This window comes from Podarcis erhardii (assembly GCF_964252035.2).
Source record: "Podarcis erhardii genome assembly, chromosome: 15".
In the NCBI taxonomy this organism is placed as follows: Eukaryota; Metazoa; Chordata; class Lepidosauria; order Squamata; family Lacertidae; genus Podarcis; species Podarcis erhardii.
This window is the reverse complement of record NC_138505.1, coordinates 25,019,529-25,046,050: the sequence shown is the minus strand read 5'-3', so window position 1 is coordinate 25,046,050 and position 26,522 is coordinate 25,019,529. Positions and strand designations below refer to the sequence as shown.

Here is a 26,522-nt window from a genome sequence, read left to right as displayed (position 1 = left end):
GGTGCTGATAAGGCCAAGGTTGCAGGTTTGATCCCCGTATGGGACAGCTGCATATTCCTGCATTGCAGGAAGTTGGACTAGATGATCCTTAGGGGTCCCTTCTGACTCTACGATTCTAGGATTATGATACTGCTATAAAGGGTCAGGGAGTGTCAGCTCTTGAAATAAAATAAAATAAAAATTTACTTTAATTTGGAACCTGTAATATATACAGTGCTTTTCTTCTAAAAAAATGTTTAGGGGTACTCTCATTTTGACTCAAGAAAATCACCATTTTATAATTCAAATCGGGGGAAATAATTACAGTAAATAGACAAAAGTACAAAGATTCACAAAATGTTTAGGGGTATGCATACCCCTGCACTGTATGTGTGTGTGTGTGTGGTACCTCGGGTTACAAACGCTTCAGGTTACAGACTCCGCTAACCCAGAAATAGTACCTCGGGTTAAGAACTTTGCTTCAGGATGAGAACAGAAATTGCACAGCGGTAGCGCACTGACAGCAGGAGGCCCCATTAGCTAAAGTGGTACCTCAGGTTAAGAACAGTTTCAGGTTAAGAATGGACCACCGGAACGAATTAAGTTCTTAACCCAAGGTACCACTCCGCGCGCACACATATATTTTATTTTACTTTATTTCATGTGTATATGTATATGTATATGTGTATATGTATACACATACACATACACATATACATAGTAAAGGTAAAGGGACCCTGATCATTAGGTCCAGTCGTGACTGACTCTGGGGTTGCGGCGCTCATCTTGCTTTATTGGCCGAGGTGGCCGGCGTTTGTCCGCAGACAGCTTCCGGGTCATGTGACCAGCATGACTAAGCCGCTTCTGGCGAACCAGAGCAGCACACGGAAGCACCATTTACCTTCCCGCTGGAGAGGTACCTATTTATCTACTTACACTTTGACGTGCTTTCCAACTGCTAGGTTGGCAGAAGCTGGGACCGGACAACAGGAGCTCACCCCGTTGCAGGGATTCAAACCACCGACCTTCTGATCGGCAAGTCCTAGGCTCTGTGGTTTAACCCACAGCGCCACCCGCGTCCATATGCAAATGAAATAAAGTAAAATAAAATTAACCTGCTTAGCAAGAGGGTTTGGGGAAGGGACATAGCTCAGTAGCAGAGCACATGCTTGGCATGTAGAAGGTATCTGCTTCAAACTCCAGCATCTCCAGGTAGGCCTGGGAAAGACCCCTGCCTGACTCCCTGGTAGGGACAATACCGAGCTAGTTAGACTGGGGGTCTGATTTGTCAGAAGCAATGACCCTTGGCTAGGTGACCTAAAGATCTGTAAAAAATGGCTTTCCTGTGCACACCAAAAGCTTTGGGTTCCTGCAAGGATTTTGCCAGCCTTCATTTGTGCTGTTTCTGAACCTCCCACAGCACAGAGCAAGCATCACTGCTGATCATCTTTGTCGTGTGGCTGTTTGTTGCTCCCTCCACCTTTGCAGCATGAATAATTTCGATCAGATGCCTTGGAGGTCTGGCCCTGGGAATCATCGCATTCTGGAAATCATCCTGAAATTGTTTTAATCCTAGCTTTTTTCCCAGAGAGGTGGCGGAACAGACCAGAGCGGGAAATGATCTTGGGAGAGCCTGTGCAGACCAGGTGGCCCAAAGTAATTTGCTTTATCTTAGCTACTGCAGTAGGGGGAATAACAACGCAGTCCTACCCAGTAGGGCTTTTATAAGAATGGTAGCAGGATTATGCTTGGAACACTTAAAAACATTGCATCCAGGCTGCATTTTGCAGTCAGGGATTGTAAAATATTTATCTGCTTCCTGACACTTTCAGGGGAAAGAAACTAAGTGAGTAACAAAGAGCTTCATTAATTGCTAAAACCACACCAAAAATAGTAATGGATTTTGGTGTTATTAGATCAGGTTGTCAAAGATAAAACACAGTAGACAGAACTGTCAGGTTAAATATAATATCATCTGGCCGTCTTTCTGAAATGTATGTGGCAGAATACAAAGATTGGGGGTTTTCCCACCCCACCCCTGAATTTCTTAACATCTCTTCCTGTTGTCCTCTGAGAAGCACTGAGAGATAGGCTAGCCCATGCACACACAAAAAGTTGTTTTCTTTTATTATCATTCTTCATTTTGTCTCAACAGTGATGACAGAAAAAAGGAAAAGGAATTGGGATATTGCATGCAGGAAAGGTGAGCTTTGCAAGAGGTCAGCTGCTGCGGGAGGGGGGGGAGATAAGCTGTACAAAATCTCACGGTGCGCATCACAGCCCATTCTCTTGTGTGCAGAAGCAAGAACACTAAAAGCTTCTTTTATTTGATACGCTCTGCCCTCGTGTCGCCGCAGCCCTCGGTCAGGTGTTACTGGAAAACCACTGTGTGCGGCAACTGCCTCTTACCCGGTAAAGGGCGACCCAGTCCCAGGAGCTGCGGTGATAGCTCGAAGACACCTTGTACCAGGTGACAGCTTGTTCCGGTTTCGTCCACTCATCAGCTACCTGAAGCTCCACCAGCGGCACGTCAGCCCTGGAAGCAAACTGCCAGAGAGAGAGAGAGAGAGAGAAAGAAAGGGGAGCAGGTGGTTTATGAAGATTACCCACTCTGGATCCCACAGTTAATTCTCTTCTGGTCTCCTCGCTGGCCCAAATAGGACTAATTTAGCCAGCTAGCCCTGGTGATCATCTAATGTTTATTGGATTTTTGAATTCTGAATTTATTGTTATTTACGTTTTATACTGTATTTTATTCTGTTTTTTGTTGCATCAATTAAGTGTTTTAAATTTGTTGTTAGCCGACCTGAGCCTGGTTTTCTGAACCGGGAAGGGCAGGGTATAAATAAAAAATTATTATTATTATTATTATTATTATTATTATTATTATTAGAGCCGAGCTTTGCTATGTTCGACAACTCACAGCAACCTGCTAAGAAACCCCTAGAAAGTGGTGGGATTACCTAGGGGGACACCAAAAGGCAAGGGGGCAGCAGCATAGCTGTCAAGTGTCCCTTATTTGAAGGGACAGTCCCTTATTCCAGCGCCATGTCCCGCTGCTGTCCCTTATTGATGGATGTCCCTTAAATGTCCCTTAAATAATGTCCCTTAAATTTCAAAGGAAGCAGCTCCTCTCCCTCCCTCCCTGCTGGCCAGGGAGGAGGGAGGCTCTAACTGTGTTGCTTGGCTGTGTTGCTCACCCAATAAGAAGTCTAAGAACGACTGGGGGGTGGAGCTTGCATGCGTTGTGTGTGGCTAGTTAATGCAAGCTGAGGAAGTTTTTGAATGCTGGACGCCATTTTGTTGCACGTTCTGCTGCAAACTTTGCAGTGCAAAGCCAGGCCAGGGAGCCATCTTAAGTTGAGGCTGCATAGGCCTTGTGGTGCATGTGATTCAGATTCTATTCAGTTGAACCTCTGGTTACAAAGTTGGTTCGACAGTGTTCTTGAAGCTACCAGCATGAGTTTGACCAGACTGCAGGAGGACAGGAAGACTGGAGTGCCTGGAACAGGTGAGGCTGCAGGTCCCTTATTTTGGCTGCTGGTCCCTTATTTTCAAATCTGTAAGTTGACAGCTATGGGCAGCAGGGAGTGCTGGATGTGGGATGTAATCCATTGGAGCAATCAAATACAACATTCCTTGTTTCCCTAGAGTGGGCACAGGCAAGGGAACATCCAGTCAGTGTAACTTCCTGTTCTACTGGTCTGGAGTGTCCTCCCCTTGAATGTGATCTGGGAGATGGGCGTGATCCTGGCTGACTCCATAAAAGAGCCAAGTCACGCAGCCATCTCTCCTCTCTTGATGACATGCTGCTCTCCTGCAGCCATTTTGTTCTCTTGATGCTGCTCCCTTAATGTATTTTGCTGTCTGCTGGCTCTCAGCCAGCAGCACATGGGCTCAATCCCCCTAAGGGATGAACTCACACTATGTTCTATAACTACGAGCTAAAATCTGCCTTCAGGGATCATACTGTGAACTGAATGTGAGTAAACTTCTTGTTACTTTTAAGGAAAGACTCTTGTCTTTTAAGAGGGATCAAAGGGGACACCAGGAATAATCCAGGCTGTTCAAGCCAGACTGGATTGCTTAACTAAAGATATTCAAATGAATCTGCAAACTAACTTCTAGAGGGGAATCTGCTCTGCTACATGACTCACTAGCGTGAGTGAAGGAAGGATAATATTTAATCACTATATCCTCTCCCACTGTCCTTAACATTCCCATACTGGAGTCGTAAATGACTATCAGGCTTTAACAGCTGGTATCAGGAGTTCATCGGTTTCGTGGGGTTAAACTAAATACAGGCAACCCCCGATTTGCACGGGGATTGTGTTACAGGTCATCACACATGACTGTGTAGCACAGGTAAGCCTGTCATCACGACCCTGTTACACCCTCTTCCAGGTCAGAACAGGATGTGTGCATGCACAGCTGAGCCTGCCTTGAATGCGTGCAGAATGGTCATTGCTTGTAATTTCAATTGGATTTTGAATAAATGTGCATTTTCCACTGTTTCTGATTTTATTATTATCTTCCTTAGTGGATCGTGCAAACCACTATAACGATTAATGCTTTGCACTGGGGATGGAACCAAGGGGGCAGCAGAGGCCCCCCCAAGTTTGGAAACCACAGGTTTAGGAGAATTCAATAGACAGAGGAGAATTTTCTGTCCCAGTTTACTGGTTGAAGAGAGGCCTTGATTTTCCCCACTCACAGCAGCACAGACCTGACTTGGCACACAGCCAGGACAGCTCAGAGATTCCCAGCTGCGTCACTTCCCACCAGGGCTCCAGACTCACCTTCACGGCAAAGATGGAGACCACCGGCTTGTGGTCACTGACGGTGTACTCCATGTGGCTGCAATAGCAAAGCTGGTTCACAGACAGGAGGCCACAGATGGATCTCCCGGGATGCGTCGGTGCGCCAGAGCCTTTGATCTTCCACAGGATCCGGTCGGTCCAAGCCGGCTTTCTTTTCTTGGCGCTGTGAGGCACGCGAGAGAGCAGAATGAGCGGGCGCTAAAGGAAGTGCCTGAGGGCACAGCGGTTCTCCCCTGTCCCTCCACTTAGGATACGAATGCCCCCGTCCAGTCCAGCCAGACACGCCCCATTACCTGGTGTCATACATGTCGGTGCCCACGTCAAACTTGAAGGTTGGGGGGAAGTTGAGGGGTCCCTCTTGGAAGCCTTTCAAGATAGGCCAGGTGTTCTTAGCGATGTTCAGCTGCATAGAACAAGAGACCGAGGCAGAGAGAGAGAGAAAGGATGAAAGCACCTGAAGGAGCGTCTCCAACCCATTGTTCTGCCCAGACACTGAGGTCAAGTGCCGAGGGCCTTCTGGCAGTTCCCTCACTGCAAGAAGCCAAGTTCCAGGGAACCAGGCAGAGGGCCTTCTCAGTAGTGGCACCCGCCTTGTGGAACGCCCTCCCACAAGATGTCAAAGAGAAGAACAACTACCAGATTTTCAGAAGACATCTGAAGGCAGCCTTCTTTAAAAAGGTAAAGGGACCCCTGACCATCAGGTCCAGTTGTGACCTACTGGGGTTGCGGCGCTCATCTCACTTTATTGGCTGAGGGAGCCGGAGTACAACTTCCGGGTCATGTGGCCAGCATGACTAAGCCGCTTCTGGCGAACCAGAGCAGCGCATGGAAACGCCGTTTACCTTCCCGCCGGAGTGGTATCTATTTATCTACTTGCACTTTGACGTGCTTTTGAACTGCTAGGTTGGCAGGAGCAGGGACCGAGCAACGGGAGCTCACCCTGTCACGGAGATTCAAACTGCCGACCTTCTGATTGGCAAATCCTAGGTTCTGTGGTTTAACCCACAGTGTCACCCGCATCCCAGGGAGGAACCTACCAACACCTTATTACACACACACACACACACACAGAGAGAGAGAGAGAGAGAGAGAGAGAGAGAGACCTCACCTGGTCCTTCTCCCAGAGCTGGTGGAGGATGTTGTTGTCAATGGCGTATTTCACAAAGCGGATGTCTAAGCTCTCGATGCGGAAGTTGAGGTCCCCAAACCAAAAGACGATGCTGGGGGAGGGAAAGGAGACACAGGTGAGGCCGGGACCCTCTGCTGTTTGAGTCCACAGCACGGCCAAGTCAGAAGGGAAGGCAGAAAGTAAGACACATTCACAGAGGACGTCTAGCAGTGTGGCTATTCACCTAACTGGAGAACCTCCATGTAAAAGAGCAGGGCTATCAGATGTTGGAGAGCAAGGCAGCCAGGGAAAAGCTGTCGCTTGGTTGTGCAAATTCCTTGCAGTAGCTCAATGGCCTGCTTAATTACCATATTTTTCGCTCTATAAGACACAATTTTCCCCTCCTAAAAAGTAAGGGGAAATGTGTGTGTGTCTTATGGAGCGAATGCAGGCAGGAGGCACTGCTCAGCGCTCCCTTTAAAGAGCCGTGTGGATCATGTGTGCAGCTCTTGGGGGCTTTTCTCTTTAAAGGGAGCGCGGCTCTTGGGGGAGCCTTCCTCCCGCTGCCCGAGAGAGGCTTCGCGCAGCTATCCCAGAAGCCAGAACAGCAAGAGGCTATCCCATAAGCCAGATCCCTCTTGCTGTTCTGGCTTCTGGGATTCAATATATATTTTTTCTTGTTTTCCTCCTCCAAAAACTAGGTGCGTCTTATGGTCTGCTGCGTCTTATAGAGCGAAAAATACGGTATTTATTTCTGCTTTTATTGTGTGTTTTCATATTGGGAACCGCCCTGAGATCTTCTGATGAAAGGCAGTATATTAATCTAATAAATAAAATATTTCTTTTTTAAAAAAAACAACAACAGGCATTTCTCTCTCACACACGCACAAACAAACAACTGAGACACGATCGAGGGGAGAAGGAGCCCTCCCTCCCAAGCAGCAGAGGAAGGAGGATTTTGCAGGGAACAAACAGCGGTGGCTAAGCCGAGATTCTGAGCCGGGATGTAGGTCAACGCCAGCCGGAAGCCCTCCTGGCTGACTTCCAAACTGCTCCGCCGCCGAATGGATCAGGTGGCCTGGACCATTGGCATCAGCTTCGAGCGCCGCCTGGTTAGCCGAAGCCTCCCGATAAAGAGAGTCTCAGGCTTCAAGAGGGTCAGGTGTCACAGTAAGCCCTGTGTGTGCCAGCCTGCCCACCTGGGCGGCCCACGAAGACACATTTCCACCAGCGGGAACCAGTCGGAATCAGATGGCAGAAGTGATGTGGGCAGATGGGGGGGGGGCAGGGAGACAGATTGCACTTAGCACTGATACCCTCCCATATTTTTTTCTTCTTCTTTTTTTTTTAAAAAAAAGTGTCAGAAAACAACCACTTTGAAGATGGAAATTCGCCTGTGAGTTCTGGGAATCTGGTTTGGGTTGGGCACGATTTCTGAGCAAATGCTTTCCGTCCATCGATTTCTCCCCACCCCCTGGATGTGTGAGAGAGACAGGGGGAGGGAGGGGAAGGAGTTAGTTTAGCCCGGAGAAGAGAAGATTGACGTGATCACCTTCTTCAAATACCTAAAGGGCTGTTACAAGCTTGTTTTCTTCTGCTCCAGAGGGGAGGACTTGAACGAGAGCTGATCTACAGCGGAATGGACTCACTCAAAGTGATGGGTTCTGCTTCATTGGAGACTTTTAAACAGAGGTTGGATGGCCATCCGTCAGCAACTTTTAGCCACGATTCCTTCGCTGCAGGGGGTTGGTCTAGATGACCCGCAGGGAACCCTTCCAACTCTGCAGTTTTAGCCTCCATATTCCCTCACAGCTCCTTCAACTGCCCCACCTCATCCCTCCTCAGCTCCTCTGTGCCCCTCTATCCCTGCTTCATTGGAACCTCTGCCATTATGTAAAACCTCCGTTTAAAAACCTGCCCTTCTGATTTTGTTCTCTTCCCCACACCCTGACTTCATGCAAATCCAAGAATGGGATGCAGTACCACAGATCCTCCAACGGGGGGACTGCGCGACAACAGCCTCGCGTTTTTATGTATATAGGAAGATATATATCACTTTGAATCTGGGTTTCTGTTGTATTAACGTTCAGATTACCTGGCCTATGTGTCACTGCTGTTTTAAACACACACAAAAACGCTGCGGTCTTTCAAAAGTCTTAAAGTGCCTGGTTTCCAAAGTAATTTCATGATTACATAATCCCAGCTTTCTCAGTCCGGAGCTTTCCAGGCTATTCTGGCTGAGGTTGATGGAAGTCCAGAACAGCTGGAGGGCACCTGGCTAAGAAAGGCAGATGTAAGCTTTCTTATTAGTGTTCTGCCCTAGGAAAAAACAGCCTATAAATAAGTATGTGTGCATTAGGGGCTGGTTCCCCTGCTCACTCGGTTTGTCAACCCCGCCTATCCCTTTGCCCTTCTCCCGCACCTTCCCCCCACCCTTTAAATCTCACCCACCTTTCCTCTCCATAGCTGACCTCCCCAACAGCTTCCATGAGCCTGCCTGCCATTCTTCGTGGTGCAGCTGGTGTGGCCACCTGCTGGCAGCCGTGTGAACTACAGAGCGTGACAACACCTTACATTTCTATTTCTATAGGAAGATATGTATTCATACACATTGAAAAGGAGTCTCAGAGACCAGCATGACTGGGAAGAGGGCAGTGGAATGGAGGCTGGGGTGGATTGGGAGTCCTGCCCATCTTCCTTCTTGCTTCTCTCTGCTCAAAATCGCCTTCCGACTAAACATCAGGAAGAACTTTTTGATGGTGAGATCTGTTCGACAGTGGAACGGTCTCTCTCGGAAGGCAGTGGGGTCTCTCTTTCACTGGAGGTTTTTAAGCAGAGGTTGGATGGCCATCTGTCTAGGTTTATTTAGTTGCATTGCAGGGGATTGGACTAGATGAGCACCGGGGGGCCCTTTCCAACTCGATTATCCAGAAGAAAAGATCGGACTCTCTATCATACAGGAGAGCTTTTCAGCCACAGGGCCACATTCCCTTCAGGACAACGTTTGTGGGGGAGGGGGACATGCCAGGGGTGGGCAGGGCAATGGAAAAATGGGCAGGGCAATTGATATGCATTGCACCCGGGACCGAGACTTACTCGTGGTCGAGGATCCCGCTGGCTGACGGCCCTTCGAACTGCTGCATGTGGAGGATGGTGGTGAAGTCCTCCTTGCGCTGCTCTGCCTTCTCCATGTGTGCCGGTAGGTGGCAGTTTAGGAAGCAGACCATGTTGCCAAAGATGGAGAGGCGGATGCTCACCCCGCCTTTATTGCCCTGCATTGGGGAGGGAGGGGGGGAGAAAGGTATGGATCATCTGCCACCAGGGGCTATGCCTTCGCTCTGCGCCCTTGGACCCATGCACACTTTCTGTTAGGCTTCAGGGAATCGAGTTCCTCCCTTGTGGCAGCAGATAAGGAGTCTTCTTACCAGTTAGAAACTTTAATAATCACAGCGAGAGAACAAAGACCACTCCTCCAATTTGCAGTGTTCCCAATTAAGTTCCCTCCTCCCTCCATCCCTATTAAACTACGTCACTCCTACGTCTTGTAATCTGAGCTTGGAGCCGCTATGTTTTTTCTGTTCTGCCACTATATATATATATGTGTGTGTGTGTGTGTGTGTGTGTGTGTGCGCGCGCGCTTTTCTTGATTTACAAAAGTGTGTGCAATGTCTCTCTCTCGTATTTTTTTTCCCATGTAACATTTTTACAAATCAGTTTCATTTGTTGAGACATTAGGAAGAAAACGGGCAAAGAGGTGGAGGGGGGAAAAAGATGGGTGGGGGTCAGGTGGCAATGTTTCTATTTTACTTACTATATGTGGGGTTTTGTGTCAGCGTTGCTTGTGCAGGTTCTCTGCTGTTCGCTTGTGTTCCTTTGGTGGTGAGAGAGGTTGGGGTTGGCCTAGAGTGGGGTTGTTCATTTGTGGTTGGCTGTGTTTTCATGTGTGAGTGGGGTGGGTGGGTGTTTTGGATTAGGTTAGCCCTACTGATTTGTATGCTGTTGGTGGATTTTTGTTGTGGTCTTGTTGGGTTGTGTATGTGATAAAGGGAAGCCATGAAGGTGTCTTCTTCTATTTGTCCCTGTGTCAGTTTCAGTTTATTAGTTAATTTTTCTAGTAGGGCTGTTTCCCATACTATTTGGTACTGTTGGTCCATGCTTACTCCTGACATTTCTCTCCTGTTCTGCCACTTTCTGAGCTCTTCTTGACCTCAGGGAGAGCAGAGGATTGCTTTCCAGAGAGAGTGAATCTGTTAACCCCCCCCCCAGTGTTTCTTCTCCTAACTGCTCCCAATCCAGTATTTCCCAGCTTCTGCCTTCTGAACTATGCCCCTCTGCAAACCATTGTTCCAAATCTATACTGCCCTCCTGCTCCTGGGAAGATTCAGGATCAGGATCAGGGGGAGGGGGTAGCTCCCACCTTTTTTTTCAGTGCAGCCCTCCTCAGCACAACCCCTGACACTTACCCAGTATCCTCCCAGTCCCGTCCTGGTGCAGTCCGTCTGGATGTCCTGTAGAAACGGTAGGTGGTAGTACTTGGCAAAGACCATCAGGATGACACCTTGCATCCGCACCGTGCTCACCTGGAAGAGCGAAAGGCAGTGAGAGAGCCAGGCAGCATGGTGCAATGGTTAGAGCACCTGGCTAGAGGGCCTGGGAGACTGGTGTTCATTTTCCCACTTGGCCACAATGAAGGTCACTGGGTGATCTTGGGCCAGCCACTGTCCCTCAGCGTTACCTACCTCACAGGGTTGTTGTGAGGGTTTAAAGTGGGGAGGTGTGGGGAGAACTACGTACACCACCCTTGAGCTCCTTGGGAGGAAAAGTGGGATAGAAATGCAATAATGAATAAATATATCTCTCCACCCTCACAGAAGGCACCGCACTCAGTTCGAATCCTGAACACACCCCAGACTCAGGATGGGAGAATTGCAGGCTTATCTGCAACAGCAAAGTCTAATTAAGGAGAATGGAACAACAGAAGTAGAGAATCACAAAGTTGGAGGTGACCACTGAGGTCATCTAGTCCAACCTTGTTTCTCAATTTGACCCTTTTACATGGTTTTGTATGTTTTGTGGTATTTTATGCATTGTGACTTGCCGTTATTTTTATTGATCATAGTTTAGTAATTCTTTATTGTAACTGACAAGTGTAAACTGTTTAATTATTATTTGTTGACCTTTAATTATATTGTTTACTATTCTGTTACAACGGATTGCTGAATACAGTCGTACCTTTGACTTCCAAAACGTTCAGAAACCAAATTGTGTTTTCTGATTGGCTGCAGGAAGCTCCTGGAAGCCGAAGCCGAGGAAGTCCCGTCCGATGTTTGGCTTCCAAAAATATTTTGCAAACCGAAATACTGTACTCGCTTTTTTTTTTTGCGGCATTCAGGAGCCAAAATGTTTAAGAACTAAGCTGTTTGAAAACTAAGGTACAGCTGTATTGCTGTATTTGATCTAAGCTGTTTGTTTCAAAGTTATTGTGACTTTTTTGGGGGGGGGGGTACTGGATCAGATTGTTATTACATGTTGTCTATTTTCTTGTTTCTTCAGCTCGTGAATCACCTTGTGGATGTATAGTAACATAGGAAGGTGGTGTTACAAATTAAAAGTGAACTGAAATGTACAGTAGTACCTCGGGTTAAGTACTTAATTCGTTCTGGGGGTCTGTTCTTAACCTGAAACTGTTCTTAACCTGAGGTACCACTTTAGCTAATGGGGCCTCCCGCTGCCGCTGCACGATTTCTGTTCTCATCCTGAAGCACAGTTCTTAACCCGAGATACTATTTCTGGGTTAGCGGAGTCTGTAACCTGAAGCGTCTGTAACCTGAGGTACCACTGTACTGCAGGAATGTCAACTGAAGCGTCCATAACAGAAGGACACCCAAGCTCTGCTTAAAAACATCCAAGGAGGGAGAGTCCAGGTTAGGGCTAGAGCTGCTGTCTGGAGAAACAAATGCAAACTACAGTGGTACCTCGGGTTAAGTACTTAATTCGTTCCGGAGGTCTGTTCTTAACCTGAAGCTGTTCTTAACCTGAAGCACCACTTTAGCTAATGGGGCCTCCCGCTGCTGCCGCACCACCAGAGCACGATTTCTGTTCTCATCCTGAAGCAAAGTTCTTAACCTGAAGCACTATTTCTGGGTTAGCAGAGTCTGTAACCTGAAGCGTATGTAACCCGAGGTACTACTGTATGTGTATTCGTGGAAAGTCACCTTATTGATGGCTACCACCCATGATGGCTGTTATGTACTGAGTTGAATAGGATCCAAAATGCAGCGGTCTGATTGGTCCTAGAACAATAGGATCCAAAATGCAGCAGTATGATTGGTCATAGAATAATAGGATTCAGAATGCACCAGTCTGATTGGTCTGCAGGAGCCACCCAATCCAGCTCCAGATGGAAGTGAATCCACAATCTGATTGGCCTACAGGAGAATTCCAGAATTAGCCAATCACGTGCAGCCCATTGTGTAAATAATGTATATAAAGCTGATACTTTGGGGAAACTTCCATTCCTCCTCACCACTATGAGCTGAATAAAGAGCATGAAATCCACTCTCGACTCGGAGTATATTTCAATGGCTTTGCTGCGCCTCCACAGCTGGAGGCAGCAATGCTTCTGAATTCCAGTTGCTGGAAACCAGAGGAGGGGAAAGTGGGCTCTTGTGCCTGGGGTCCTGCTTGCAGGTTTCCAACAGGGATCTGGTCAGTCATGGTGAGAACATGATGCTGGACTAGATGGGCCATTGGCCTCATTCAGCTGGCCTCTTCTCATGTTCTTATGAGTTATGCACAGCGCTCCATTTTCAAAGTGCGTTTCCTTTCTGTATTATATTACCTCGTATGCCACAGTGAGAATAGCATATCCAGTTCGAGAGCACAAAAGTAAAACATGCAAGGGAGATGGAGTTGTCCCAAGGTGATCTGGCGTGTTGTGAATGTGTCCTGGAAAGCTCCGGTTGTGTGTGGGGTGGGCAGGGCGAGAGAGAGAGAGAGGAGTAGAGTCAGGCTGTCAGAACAAGCCCATCCCATCGCCCCAAGTCACACAGAGGCTGTCCTAAATAGGGAGACAGCACAGCAGGATCCTCAGCCCTTGAGAAACCAGCAGCCGCTCCTCTCCCTTTTGCCGTCACAACAGCCTCCCAAACGCTCTGATGCTCCTCGTCTCCATGGCATCGCCATGGAGACCGCTGTGATGTTATCGTCGGGAGCAGGGCAGGGTTCTGAGGTCATCTGAGGAACTCAGGCAAGAAAGCACCCAAAGCAGCATGCCTGGAGCACCCTGACTTTGCCAAGGCTACTGGTGCCTCGCACCCTCAGATCCTCAAAAGCAGGGCTGTGGAGGGAGGGAGGTTGGCACCTGCAACACTCACAAGGGGCATCGCCTCAGCCAGCCTTTGCGTCCCTGAATCCCACCAGCGCCACAGTCGCTGGGCCAGAATGGGCTGGTGCATGCAGATCTTTGCAATCTGGGCTGTCGTCTGAGGTTTCGTGTGCGCCTTGGGGACACATCTCTCTATGCGAACCTGCCTCCCTGTGTGAGCACCTTCTCTCAGTGCCCTCGACGTCAGAGGAATGAACTAGAGAGAGCCTTTTCGGTGCCCGCTCCCAGGTTGTGAGGTTCTCTCCCAAGAGAGGTCAGACTGGCTCTCTCCATACAGTGATACCTCGGGTTAAGTACAGTGGTGCCCCGCAAGAAGAATGCCTCGCAAGACGGAAAACTCGCTAGACGAAAGAGTTTTCCGTTTTGGAGGTGCTTTGCAAAACGAATTTCCTATGGGCTTGCTTCGCAAGACGAAAATGTCTTGCGAGTTCCTGCGGGTTCCCCCCCTTTTTCTAAGCCGCTAAGCCGCTTATCCGCTAAACCGATAAGCCGCTAAAAGCCGCTAAACCGCTAATAGCGCTAATCCGATAAGCCGTCAATGGGCTTGCTTCGCAAGACGAAAAAACCGCTAGATGAAGAGACTTGCGGAACAGATTCTTTTCGTCTTGCGAGGCACCACTGTACTTAATTCATTCCGGAGGTCCGTACTTAACCTGAAACTGTTCTTAACCTGAAGCACCACTTTAGCTAATGGGGCCTCCTGCTGCTGCTGTGCCGCCGGAGCACGATTTCTGTTCTCATCCTGAAGCAAAGTTCTTAACCTGAAGCACTATTTCTGGGTTAGCGGAGTCTGTAACCTGAAGCGTCTGTAACCTGAAGCATCTGTAACCTGAGATACCACTGTATTATCCTCCCACTGGTAGGCTAAGAGAGGCCTTTGAAAGCTAAGGATCAGATGATGCAGATCCACTGGGCTGCCATCCTGGCAAATTGGATTGGGACACCATATCAAGCTGCATCCCATAATGTGCTTTAGGACAGAAGTGGGCAGGAAATCTGTCTGGATCGACTGGGAGGCTGCCACACCGAGAGGGCAGAGGCTATGGGTCAGAAGAGTCAACCCATGGGCAGTGACAGACATTATGTGCATTTGTGTACAGTGGACGCTCGGGTTGCGAACATGATCTGTGCGGGAGGCACATTCGCAACCCACAGCACCCGCAACCTGCAGCACCGTGTCTGCACATGTGCGGGTTGTGATTCAGAGCTTCTGTGCATGTGCAAAGTGTGATTCAGCGCTTCTGTGCATGTGCGAGCGCCGAAACCCTGAAGTAACTCATTCCGGTGCTTCTGGGTTTCAGCGCGTCCGTAACCCGAAAACGCGCAACCTGAAGCATCTGTAAACCGAGGTATGATTGTATTCTAATGAACTGAACAGAGTGAAAGGTTATGAGCCATGGGGGTGCAGAGATGGGGGGTGTGAATGGGGGTATGAATGAACTTAGTGCTTAGCTTATATCTTTAGTTACTATTTTGTTAATGTTTTTAATATTGTTTTATGGATTCTAAATGCTGCATCGATTTGTTAAAGGCACCAGTTGTCACAACTGTGAGGTTTAGCTTATTTTTTAGTTGCTGTTTTTTATAGATTGCAAATTTTTTTGGATAATTTGTTAATTCTTTTATATGACGTATGAAGTATTCGCGATGTGCTATCATGTTTTATTATGTTATGATTATTTATAGGTTGTTAAATCGCTTTGAGATTCATTTGAATGAACAGTGGCATAGAAATGCAATCAATCAATCAACCACAGCTGCCCCACCCCTGGCTTATTGCCCACCACTACCATGGCCAGGGACCAGGGACCAGCGCATTGCCAACAGACACTTGAGATCTGCAAGGCTAACTCCCCCAACACCTGCCCACCAGCTGATGTCACTTGTGACATCATCTGATGAGTGGGAGGACAAGGTTAAATCCTGCACTGGCAGTGTGTACCGGTTTCGAGCAAGGAACAGGGGCACATAGCCAAAGCAGCAGGATTTTACACACACATCCTGCTCATCAGCTGGTGAGTGGAGGGGTTAAATCCTGCTCGTTTCAGCAAATTTCCTAATTCAGAACCCCTTGCTGAAACAGTCAAGGAAAGGAAGCATAGCGAAAGGAAACCCAGGAACCACAGCAGGGAGATCAGAAATCATACTAGAATTAGTGAAGAATTAATGCGGGTGGCGCTGTGGGTTAAACCACAGAGCCTAGGGCTTGCCGATCAGAAGGTCGGTGGTTCGAATCCCCGCAACAGGGTGAGCTCCCGTTGCTCGGTCCCTGCTCCTGCCAACCTAACAGTTCGAAAGCACCTCAAAGTGCCAGTAGATATATGGGAAGGTAAACGTCGTTTCCATGCACTGCTCTGGTTCGCCAGAAGCGGCTTAGTCATGCTGGCCACATGACCCTGAAGCTGTACACCAGCTCCTTCGGCCAAAAAAGTGAAATGAGCGCCACAACCCGAGAGTCATCTGTGACTGGACCTAATGGTCAGGGGTCCCTTTACCTTTTAAATTCAATTTTGGATGTAAGAAGTGCAAACTCTTTTTCGGATTGCTTTTTGTTGTGTACTACATTTTTGATATATTTTTTCTTTGTCTTGCTATGTTTTTTCTTTTAAAAACCAATAAAGCAGTTTTAAAAAGAAACAGTCAGGGAAAACCTCCTTTTAGCAGTACCCTGAAAGGTACTGTACTTTGACGTGCTCCTTTATTTTTATTATTACAGCCTTTATTTAATTTTTTTACACCTCACCTTTTCTCCAATGCCTGGATAGCTAAGTTGCTGATAACACCAAGATCAAAGGTTCAAGCGTTGCATGGGACAGGTTGGGTAGATGACCGTTGGTGTCCCTTCCAACTCTACAATTCTAAGCCCTGACTTTGGAACTTCAAGGCACCTTGCAGTGGACATCATTGTGATGTCAGGTGATTGACAGGTGGGCCTCCTGTCCAATGCGGCTCATGCATCTGATCCCGATACGGATTTGGCCCATGTAGTTTCACACACACACACACACACACACACACACACACTGGTAATCTAAACTGCTGGACTATGCCAAAAAGACAAGGACTTTAAAAAGGAATGGGGGAAATTTACAATTTACTTAGGAGAGCACGTAAGCAAAACAAAACTTTAGCTGGACTATAAGAATCACTTGTAAAGTAACGAAGTTTATGGATAATTTGGGGAAATGGAAATAGTGGATAACATACTGATATGCAGTCTTAATTACTGTAATAAGGACCCATGTAGGAGATGGGCAGGGGGGAATCACGAGAGTCAGAGAATCTCACAAAATGATTATAGAAATTGTTTGATTGTAAATTTCTATTGATAAAAATAAAAAAATTAAAAGAATAACAACAACTGTGGGAATAATAACACAGTCCCTTAATTAAGTTTGCATTGATCCTGGCTTTAAAAAAAAATCTGTTAGTACAAACAACATTCTGATTCACTGTTGTTATTTTGTGTAAAAATTAATTTTATCAGCCCTCTGATTATTTGCAGTTATTAAAAGCATTTGCATTCGTAACCAAGAAAGAAAGTCCCCCCCCCACAACATTCTTAACCTGTCCTCAACTTGTCACTGAGTTCCCCTCGGTGCTTACCAGTACAAAATTAAATGGACTCAACACCTCCATGAAAAGTTCGCTCCACTGGTCTGTGAAAAGAGCATCTTTGAGCCGTTTGTTGATCATGGAGTTCACCTCCTGGAGCCTGAAAACAATTCAAAATTGTCACCAGCTGGCAGGCAAACACTTTGGAAAGAACACTCTGCTCTCCAAGCACTTTCATGGGATAAAGAAAATGGAGGAAGTCTCATGTTCTTATAAATAACCCCTCTTTTTCCCATAAAATTTATATACCAATTGATTGTAAAGCAAAAAGTCTCAGAGAGAATAAAACTATAAAACAAACTATAAAAACAATTCTTCAGAAGATAAAATCAGCAATGAACTAAAAACAGATTAAAACTTACAGCAAATTTTTTTAAAGGCTTTTCTAAACGAAAATGGTTTTTTAGCAAACGCCAAATGGAGGGCAGGGAAGGCACTTGCATGGAGTCAATAGGTAGTGAGTTCCAGAGATTAAGTCCCACTCTAGACAAAAAAAAAAGATTGATTTCTTACAAATGCATAATGGGTATTATGTGGGACCTAGAACAGCGCCAATTCCGTAGTTCAAAGCAGCCGAAGATTTTTCAAGCCAAGGATCAGAGAGGGCTGAGCTCACCCCACCCACAGGGCTGAAATCACTTCCCCCACCAACACAGTACAAAAGACTCAGTGGCTCTACAAAACCTCGCCCTGTACCAATTCAAAATCAAAAGGAGAACCTGTTCTTCTGATTCAAGATATGAGAGGGGAAAACCACATAATTGCCAGATAATGGAATCATAGAACTGTAGAGTTTGTTCTGAGGTTTGGGCTGAGTTGCTGCTACGTCAAAAACAATTCTCGGGCATTGTCCTTTTTCAACGGTTCTCCGTCAATTTAGGAGAAAGGAAAACACATCTGAAATTTACAAAAGGGGAGGGAGAATTTGGGGTGGCGTGCCTTGATTTGTGAAAATTGCATTAGGGAAACTTGGCTGCAAAAAAACAAACCAACCCTGCAACACTGTGCAAAAATGTATATATTATTAAATTAAAGGTCGGCAGCCAATTTTTAAAAAGAAAGATCTACAAACTGATGTAGGAGTTGAAGGAGCAGGGTATGTTTAGCCTGGAAAAGAGGAGGCGGGGAGGAGATATAATAGCCATCTTCAAATATCTGAAGGGCTGTCACATAGAAGAAGGAGCAAGCTTGTTTTCTCCTGCTCCAGAGGGTAGGACCCAAAATGATAGATTCAAGTTACAAGGAAAGAGATTCCAACTAAGCATCAGGAAGAAATGTCTAACAATAAGAGCTGTTCGAAAGTAGAGGTCGTAGATTCTCCTATGTGGGGCTACCTTTAAAGGTAACCCGGAAACTACAACTAATCCACAATGCGGCAGCTAGACTGGTGACTGGGAGCGGCTGCCAAGACCATATAACACCAGTCCTGAAAGACCTACATTGGCTCCTAGTACGTTTCCAAGCACAATTCAAAGTGTTGGTGCTGACCTTTCAAGCCCTAAATGGCCTCAGCCCAGTATATCTGAAGGAGCATCTCCACCCCCATGGTTCAGCCTGGACACTGAGGTCCAGCGCCGAGAACCTTCTGGTGGTTCCCTCCCTGCGAGAAGTGAGGTTACAAGGAACCAGGCAGAGGACCTTCTTGGTATTGGCGCCCACCCTGTAGAACACCCTCCCACCAGATGTCAAGGAAATAAACAACTCTCTGACTTTTAGAAGACATCTGAAGGCAGCCCTGTTTAGGGAATTATTTAATGTTTGATTGTGCTTTTAATTCTGTTGGGAGCCACCCAGAGTGGCTGGGGAAACCCAACCAGGTGGGCAGGGTGTTTATTTTTCTCCGTCTTTGTCTTTGTCTTCGTCTTCTTTGGAGGTTTTTAAAGCAGAGGTTGGATGGCCATTTCTCATGGATGCTTTAGTTGAGATTCCTGCATTTCAGGGGGCTGGACTAGATGTCCCCCAAGGTCCCTTCCGATTCTATGATTCTAAGTGGGGAGAATGAAACTTAAAGGTTGTGGAGGGAGGCTGAGAAAGGGAGAGAAACTAAACAAGGCAGATTTGGCCATCTCTAGTCCCAGATGCAGTGGCGTAGCATGGGGGGTGCAGGGGGGGCCGGCCGCACCGGGCGCAACATCTGGGGGTTAGGGGGCACAAATCCACGGGTTAGGGGGTGCAAATCCACGGGTTAGGGGGTGCAAATTACTTGCCTTGCCCCGGGTGCTGACAACCCACGCTACGCCGCTGCCCAGATGTTCACATCTGGGAATCACTGCCCTGAGCACCGTTCATTCACCCTGCAGAGTTGTGTTGGATGGGAGTTCACACACACTTAAACACACACACTAGTGACATGCTCTGCCAAAAGGGCAGTCCATGGCGGATCCTTTTCCTTACCCAATGGTGATCATGTCTGTGTCGTTGGAGTCCCCTGTGTTGAGGTGCAGGAGCGAGGTCACGTCAGCGGGAGGCATGGCTGTACCAACATTCCAGGTCACGATAGTGATGCTAAAAGAAAACAGGGAGCCTGGCGTCAAGGGTCATTAATATTAAACTCAAGGCTGGATGACTATCACGCACTCTATTTGGGGCTGCCCTTGGGCCTGGTTTGGAAGCTCCAGCTGGGGCAGAATGCTGAGGCCAGACCGCTGAAGGGAGCTTCTGGTCAAGAACATGCAGCCCCCTTGTTAGAACACCTCCACTGGCTGCCCATCTGAACAACATAGGGAACACTTGAACCCAGTACATTTCCAAGCACAATTCAAAGTGTTGCTGCTGACCTTTAAAGCCCTAAACGGCATCGGCCCTGTATACCTGAAGGAGTGTCTCCACCCCCATCGTTCAGCCTGGACACTGAGGTCCAGCACCGAGGGCCTTCTGGTGGTTCCGTCACTGCAAGAAGTGAGGTTACAGGGAACTAGGCAGAGGGCCTTCTTGGTAGTGGTGCCCACCCTGTGGAATGCCCTCCCATCAGATGTCAAGGAAATAAAGCACTATCTGACTTTTAGAAGACATCTGAAGATGGCCCTGTTTAGGGAATTATTTAATGTTCGATGTTCTATTGTGTTTTTAATATTCTGTTGGGAGCCACCCAGAGTGACTGGGGAAACCCAGCCAGAGGGGCAGGGTATTATTATTATTATTATTATTATTATTAGTTCTTGCTTGAGCACGGAAATACCTGCATGAGCATCATTGGTTGTTCCCCAAGTTGGTGAAGCTCATGAAGCCCATTTGTCAACAAGAAACCAAGCCTTTAGTGTCATCGACTCAGTCCTGTGGAACTCTCGGCCACTAGAGAGTCAGCAGGTGCCTTCTGTGCCAACGTTTAAACACCTGCCGAAAACGTTTCTGCTCTGTCAGGCCTATGCAGGCAATTAAGAACACCGTTGGGATTCCATTCCACCTTTTGCTGCAGACATGGGATTGTTGCGTGTCACACGTCTGTTTACATTCCAGCACAGATTGCTGGCGTGAGCGGAACTTCCGCTCTGTATAGTTGTTGTTTTTAGCTCTCTCTCTGTGAAGACGGCAAGGAGAGACGACATGTTTCTTTGTCCTGATTTATGTTTAATAAATGTGTAGCTTGGTATGTATCTACAGCCTCAAGCCTCTTCTGTTGCGCAGTATACACTGCTGAGTAAAGTGTGCTCAAGTCTGTAAGCTCGGGTCGCTGATGTACGTCGGAGCAGAGGTCGAAGAATCTCTGCAGCAACAAGGCTGAGAGGGAGATGTTCCAGCTGGGGCTGAGACCCCTCGATTCCGACAAACACACCCTTCCACACTGGTTAATTGATGTCTGTTTTTAACTCTCTAACCTTTTTACAGTTTTTATTTAACTATTTTTATGTTTTACTGCTGTAAACCACTTTGATTATTATTTTTTTTTACATAGCCGAATATAAGTACAGTTAACCTTGGTTGTTGAACGCTCCGGACGTCGGACGTTTTGGCTTTTGAACGCCAACAACCTGGAAGTGAATGCTTCCATTTTTGAACGATTTTTTGGAAGTCTAACGGCTTTCAAGGGGCATTTCTCCATTTTTTCAATGGATTTTGCCAACAGCCCCATTGTGCCTAGGTTGTCAAACATTTCAGAAGTCGAACCAGAATGTATTACATTCGACAACTGAGGTTCCACTGTATTTTTGTAAGTAAAATAAAATAATAATTATGGGTTGTTGTTATTAGTATCATCTTTATGCCCTTCACCCTAAAGTCCCAAGGAAGGTTACATTAATTTGCACTATTAAAAACAGTTTAAACAACTTACAATCACAAAATAAGGTAGGTCCCTGATAGGGTTGCCATATTTTGAAGAGCAAAAAAGAGGACACATTTGCCAACTTGCCGTATTTTTCCGTGTATAACATACCCCATGTATAAGACGACCCCTATTTTTGGGGACTCCAGATTAAGGAAATGGGGAAAGATTGCACAGAGCTGTTGAAGTTTGGGGTGGGGGGTTGCCGACAATCACTCACCCGCCTGACCACCCCTGCCAATCACACGCCTCGACGAACCCACCAATCATCTGCCCACCAATTGCCCACCCAATTGTCTCAGCAGCAGCCAATCCCCTTGCCACAACCACCAATCACCCGCCCAATTGCTGCTGACATCTGCTCGCAGCGGCCACCAATTGCCCATCCTCACTCTGCACTATCCGTGTAGAGTGGATGTTTGGGTTGCGAACGTGATCCGTGCAGGAAGCCTGTTCGCAACCCGCAGCGCCATGTCTGCGCACACATGGGTTGCGATTTGGCAGTTCTGCGCATGCACAAAGCACGATTTAGCAATTCTGCGCATGCGCCAAATCCCAGAATTAACCTGTTCCAGTACTTCCGGGTTCAGCGGATTCAGCGCGGTGCGCAAACTGAAATCACACAACCCAAAGCGTCTGTAATCCGAGGTATGACTGTATACGATGCCCCCCATTTTTTTAGTAATAATAATAAAAATCATCTTATACATGGAAAAATATGGTATACTTTTAACTATGGATCACTATGAAGAAAGCGGACATGTGCTGGAAAAAAGGACACATGGCAACCCTAAAACTGTCAAAAGCCAGCGTGGCAACCCTAAAGTAAGCTGGACTGAGGCTTGCTAGGCTGAGATTCAGCTAGCCAGAAACACTTATTTCACATTCACACCTGCACACCAGGCATGCAGGGAGGGTCTGTGCAGATGAAGTTGCCCCCCCCCCCATAAACAAACCACAGAGAGAGTTTCCTTGCCTCACCCCAGACACCATCATTCAGCTGCAGGCTTGTGAGACGTGGTGTTTCATCTGAGACAAGCAGCTTCCAAGAATTTTGCAGATCAAGACAGTGACAGCCTTTGAACACCCCAGTATTTTATGCCTCAACCACCTCCTCATTAATTCAGAATTTGCTACCTTCATACATCACACAGGCATCTTCTAGGTGTAGCTTTAGACATCTTAAAAAGGTTATTTAGACAAGCTTACGCTGCCACGTGAGTGACCTAGTTTTGCATTTTTTGCCTTGCTGTTTTTTTTACCTCAGACTTCATTATGTTGATTATGTACAGGAGTACATATAGCAGTATAGAAATTTATGCATAAATGAATACATATTTATACAGAAGATGCTAACTTCTTTTATTTATTAACTCTGCCTGCCACACTACAATATAAACTTCTTTGGGGCAGTTTAGAATAAATAAGGTTTGAAAAAACAGCTAAAAGCAAAAAGCAAAAGCAAAACAGAAAACTGTTTAGGGGAGGGAGAATCCTGCATTACTTGTTATTTATATAGCTTGGATGAACAGAAAAGTCTCTGTCTGGTGCAAAAATGACCTCCAAGATGACACCACTTGAGCCTCCCTGGGAAATCTGTTCCATTACCAAGGGGCCACCACCAAAAAAGGCCCTCTCCTTAGTGGGGTCCAACAATACCTGGATGCATCAGACTGACCCCCTTGGATGCTGGCATCCACCAGACATTCAGATGTTGTTAACAGACCCTCCAAGTGCCTCTGTTCTACAGATTTACAGAAGCTGTCCCAGTTTCTAATTTGTTTTTCCTTAGGACATCCCTATTTTCATCAGAGAAATGTTGGAGCGTATGGAGTTATGTGATCCCCCTGAGCCAAGGAGATAACTAACTATACAACCTTTAGACGACATCTGAAGGCAGCCCTGTATAAGGGAAGTTTTTAAATGTTTAATGTTTTATTATGGTTTTATTATGGGAAGAGAGTGGCGCTGTGGTGTAAACCACTGAGCCTTGGGCTTGCTGATCGGAAGGTCAGCAGTTCGAATCCCTGCAACGGGGTGAGCTCCCGTTGCTCGGTCCCTGCTCCTGCCAACCTAGCAGTTCGAAAGCATGCCAGTGCAAGTAGATAAATAGGTACCACTGCGGCGGGAAGGTAAACAGCATTTCTGTGCGCTGCTCTGGTTCGCCAGAAGCGGCTTAGTCATGCTGGCCACATGACCTGGAAAAACTGTCTGCGGACAAACGTCAGCTCCCTCTGCCAGTAAAGCGAGGTGAGCGCCACAACCCCAGAGTCATTCGCAACTGGACTTAGATGTCAGGGTTCCCTTTACCTATATATATTGGAAGGTGCCCAGAGCAGGTGGGGCAATCCTGTCAGATGGGCTGGGTCAGTGCTTTTTTTCTAGGGGGATGCATACCCCTAAACATTTTGTGAATCTTTGTACTTTTGTCCGTTTACTGTATTTATTTTTCCTGATTTGAACTATAAAATGGTGATTTTCCTTGAGTTAAAAATGAGAGTACCTCTAAACATTTTTTAAGAAAAAAAAGGACTGGGCGGGGTATAAATAAAACAACAATAATTGAATAAGATGTCCCTATTTTCATCAGATAAATGTTGGAGGGTATGTAACAATTTTATTATTTATGCCCCACCCATCTGACTGGGTTGCCCAGCCACTCTGAGCGGCTTCCAGCAAAATATAAAAACGCAATAAAACATCAAACATTTTTTAAAAATCCCTATAAAGGGCTGCCTTCGGATGGACTCCAAAACTTTTGTTGGACTACAAAACCCATTGGATGCAGCCAGCATGGTCAATGATCATGGAACTGGAGTCCTGCAACAGCAAAGTTGTGAGATACAAATGCAATAAATAAAACACAACAACATTATAGCCAACTAACACCCAGTTAAAACCTCGCTTTGGCCACAAATGCACGAAGGGACCTCTGCAGAGACACTCTCTGGCTCAGCTGCTTAGAGCTGGGTGCTGATAATGCCAAGGTTGCAGGTTCAAGCCTTGCATGAGACAGGTTCACATTCCTGCATTCCTACGATCTATAATTCTTTTGGCCTTCCCTGCAGGGTTGTCATTAGCCAGGGATGGAGCTGATGTCCTCATGATAGCCTCCAAGACTCCCGGCAGCTTGCACAGCAAACAGTCAGGGATAACGGGAGCTGTCGTCAACCAACAGGCACTAATACAATTTAAGCACTCTGACCGTTTGGCACGTGCCATTTTCAGACGCCGCTGTGCTAATATGATTGGTGTGGCCAGCTGGAATGCTCAGTGCCTGGCAGAAGCCCCCAGAGGGCCACTGGCCACGCCAGGCTCCCTGGCAATAAATCCCAGGGCATTAACACAATTAAACCGCATATGCGGAAAGGCGCCAGTTAGCGTCAGCAAAAAGGACTCGCTGCAGGTGCAAGGAGGGGGGCTGCTGCTCCATGGGAGAAGAGCTTGCTTGGCCCTCCAGCAGGAGAGAGCTGGTTCCAAGTTGCTTATGCCAGGCATCCTGGTAGCCCCATTGTGGGGGGGGGGGGCAGGGGGGAATGACTGGTGGCTCTCTAGTTGTCGGATTCTCAGTTCCCGTCAGCTCCAGCCAGCAGGATGCAATGTCCAAATTGGACCCAACCCTAGCCTGCATCGCTGGGAAGTTGGGTTGTGAAACGAGGGCACAATTTAGGAAGCCACAGAGGACACACACAGAGACACACCTACAGGGTTGCTCCTAAAGGAGCGAAGCCCAGTTTTTCTTACCAGCTCACTGGCACTATGCCGAAAGGGACAATAGTTATGAACCATAAAAACAAGCCTCAGTACAAAGGTCTTATGGCAAAGGCTTAAAGATAAGACCGGTTTGGCCCGTTTAATGTTGCAATAATTATAATGAGGTTTGCTGTAAAAAGGTGGTCTACTCTCTCATTCATAGTGTGAAGCAGCAGCGGCAAAAAATAAAATTGGCTAATGCAATTCTAGGCTGCATCAATAGAAGTCCAGAGTCCAGATCAAGGGAAGTGATAGTACCACTCTATTCTGCCTTGTTCAGACCTCATCTGGGGTTCTGTGTCCAATTCTGGGCGCCCTAGATTTAGAAGGCTAATGACAAGCTGGAAGGTGTACAGAGGAGGGCAACCAAGATGATGAAGAGTCTGGGACTCAAACCTTAAGAGAAACAGTTGAGGCAGTTATAATATCAATATTATAATAAATTGTTGTTGTTGTTATATTTTATTATTTATTATTTATACCCGGCCCATCTGGTTGGGTTTCCCCAGCCACCCTGGGTGGCTCCCAACAGAATTAAAAGCACAATAAAACATCAAACATTAAAAACTTCCCTAAACAGGGCTGCCTTCAAATGTCTTCTAAAAGTCAGATTGTTGTTTATTTCCTTGACATCTGATGGGAGGGCGTTCCACAGGGAGGGCGCCACTACCGAGAAGGCCCTCTGCCTGTAACCTCATTTCTCGCAGTGGGGGAACCGCCAGAAGGCCCTCGGTGCTGGACCTCAGTGTCTGGGCTGAACGATGGGGGTGGAGATACTCCTTCAGGTATACTGGGCTGAGGCCATTTAGGGCTTTAAAGGTCAGCACCAACACTTTGAATTGTGCTCGGAAACGGACTGGGAGCCAGTGTAGGTCTTTCAGGACCGGTGTTATATGGTCTCTGCGGCCGCTCCCAGTCACCAGTCTAGCTGCCGCATTCTGGGTGTGTTTAGCCTGAAGGAGACCGAGAGGTGATATGAGAGCTGTCTTCAAATATCTGAAGGAGTGGTGGAGGATATTGGATATGGGAAACGGAGCAAGCTTGTTATTTGCTGCTCCAGAGGGTAGGGTCCAAAAGCTGCTCAACAGTGGAATGAACTGCCTGAGAAGGTAGCCAAACTCTTCTTCACTGGAGTTTCCTAAAGAGAGGTTGAATGCTCATCTGTTAAGGGTTCTTTAGCTGTGATTCTGGAATTGCTGGGGGTGGACTAGATGATGCTTGGGGACAGCTTCGAACTCTACGATTCTACGACTGAATGATGGGCATCGGGATTCATCAATATCTAGAGGGACAATACATGAAAGTCTTTCAATAAAAACTACAGTGGTACCTCAGGTTACAGACACTTCAGGTTACAGACTCCGCTAACCCAGAAATAGCACCTCAGCTTAAGAACTTTGCTTCAGGATGAGAACAGAAATCGTGATCCGGCAGTGCGGCGGAGCGGGAGGCCCCATTAGCTAAAGTGGTACCTCAGGTTAAGAACAGTTTCAAGTTAAGAATGGACCTCCAGAACGAATTAAGTTCTTAACCTGAGGTACCACTGTATCTATCTATCTATCTATCTATCTATCTATCTATCTATCTATCTGGACACAT

At 46.9% G+C, this 26,522-nt stretch overlaps 1 protein-coding gene across 3 annotated transcripts in view; it reads right to left on the bottom strand.

Moving 5' to 3' along the window:
- The window catches only part of INPP5J (inositol polyphosphate-5-phosphatase J), a gene marked incomplete at its 5' end in the record, with an annotated part of 39,604 nt that overhangs the window by 4,265 nt on the left and 8,817 nt on the right, over nucleotides 1-26,522 (bottom strand). For all 3 annotated transcript variants that reach the window (XM_081841775.1, XM_081841777.1, XM_081841776.1), the window contains 8 exons: nucleotides 2,389-2,526; nucleotides 4,779-4,962; nucleotides 5,093-5,202; nucleotides 5,908-6,019; nucleotides 9,004-9,179; nucleotides 10,371-10,487; nucleotides 16,901-17,009; nucleotides 19,304-19,414. In XM_081841775.1, the coding sequence (XP_081697901.1) occupies nucleotides 2,389-2,526; nucleotides 4,779-4,962; nucleotides 5,093-5,202; nucleotides 5,908-6,019; nucleotides 9,004-9,179; nucleotides 10,371-10,487; nucleotides 16,901-17,009; nucleotides 19,304-19,414 (1,057 nt within the window). The remainder of the gene's footprint in view (nucleotides 1-2,388; nucleotides 2,527-4,778; nucleotides 4,963-5,092; nucleotides 5,203-5,907; nucleotides 6,020-9,003; nucleotides 9,180-10,370; nucleotides 10,488-16,900; nucleotides 17,010-19,303; nucleotides 19,415-26,522) is intronic.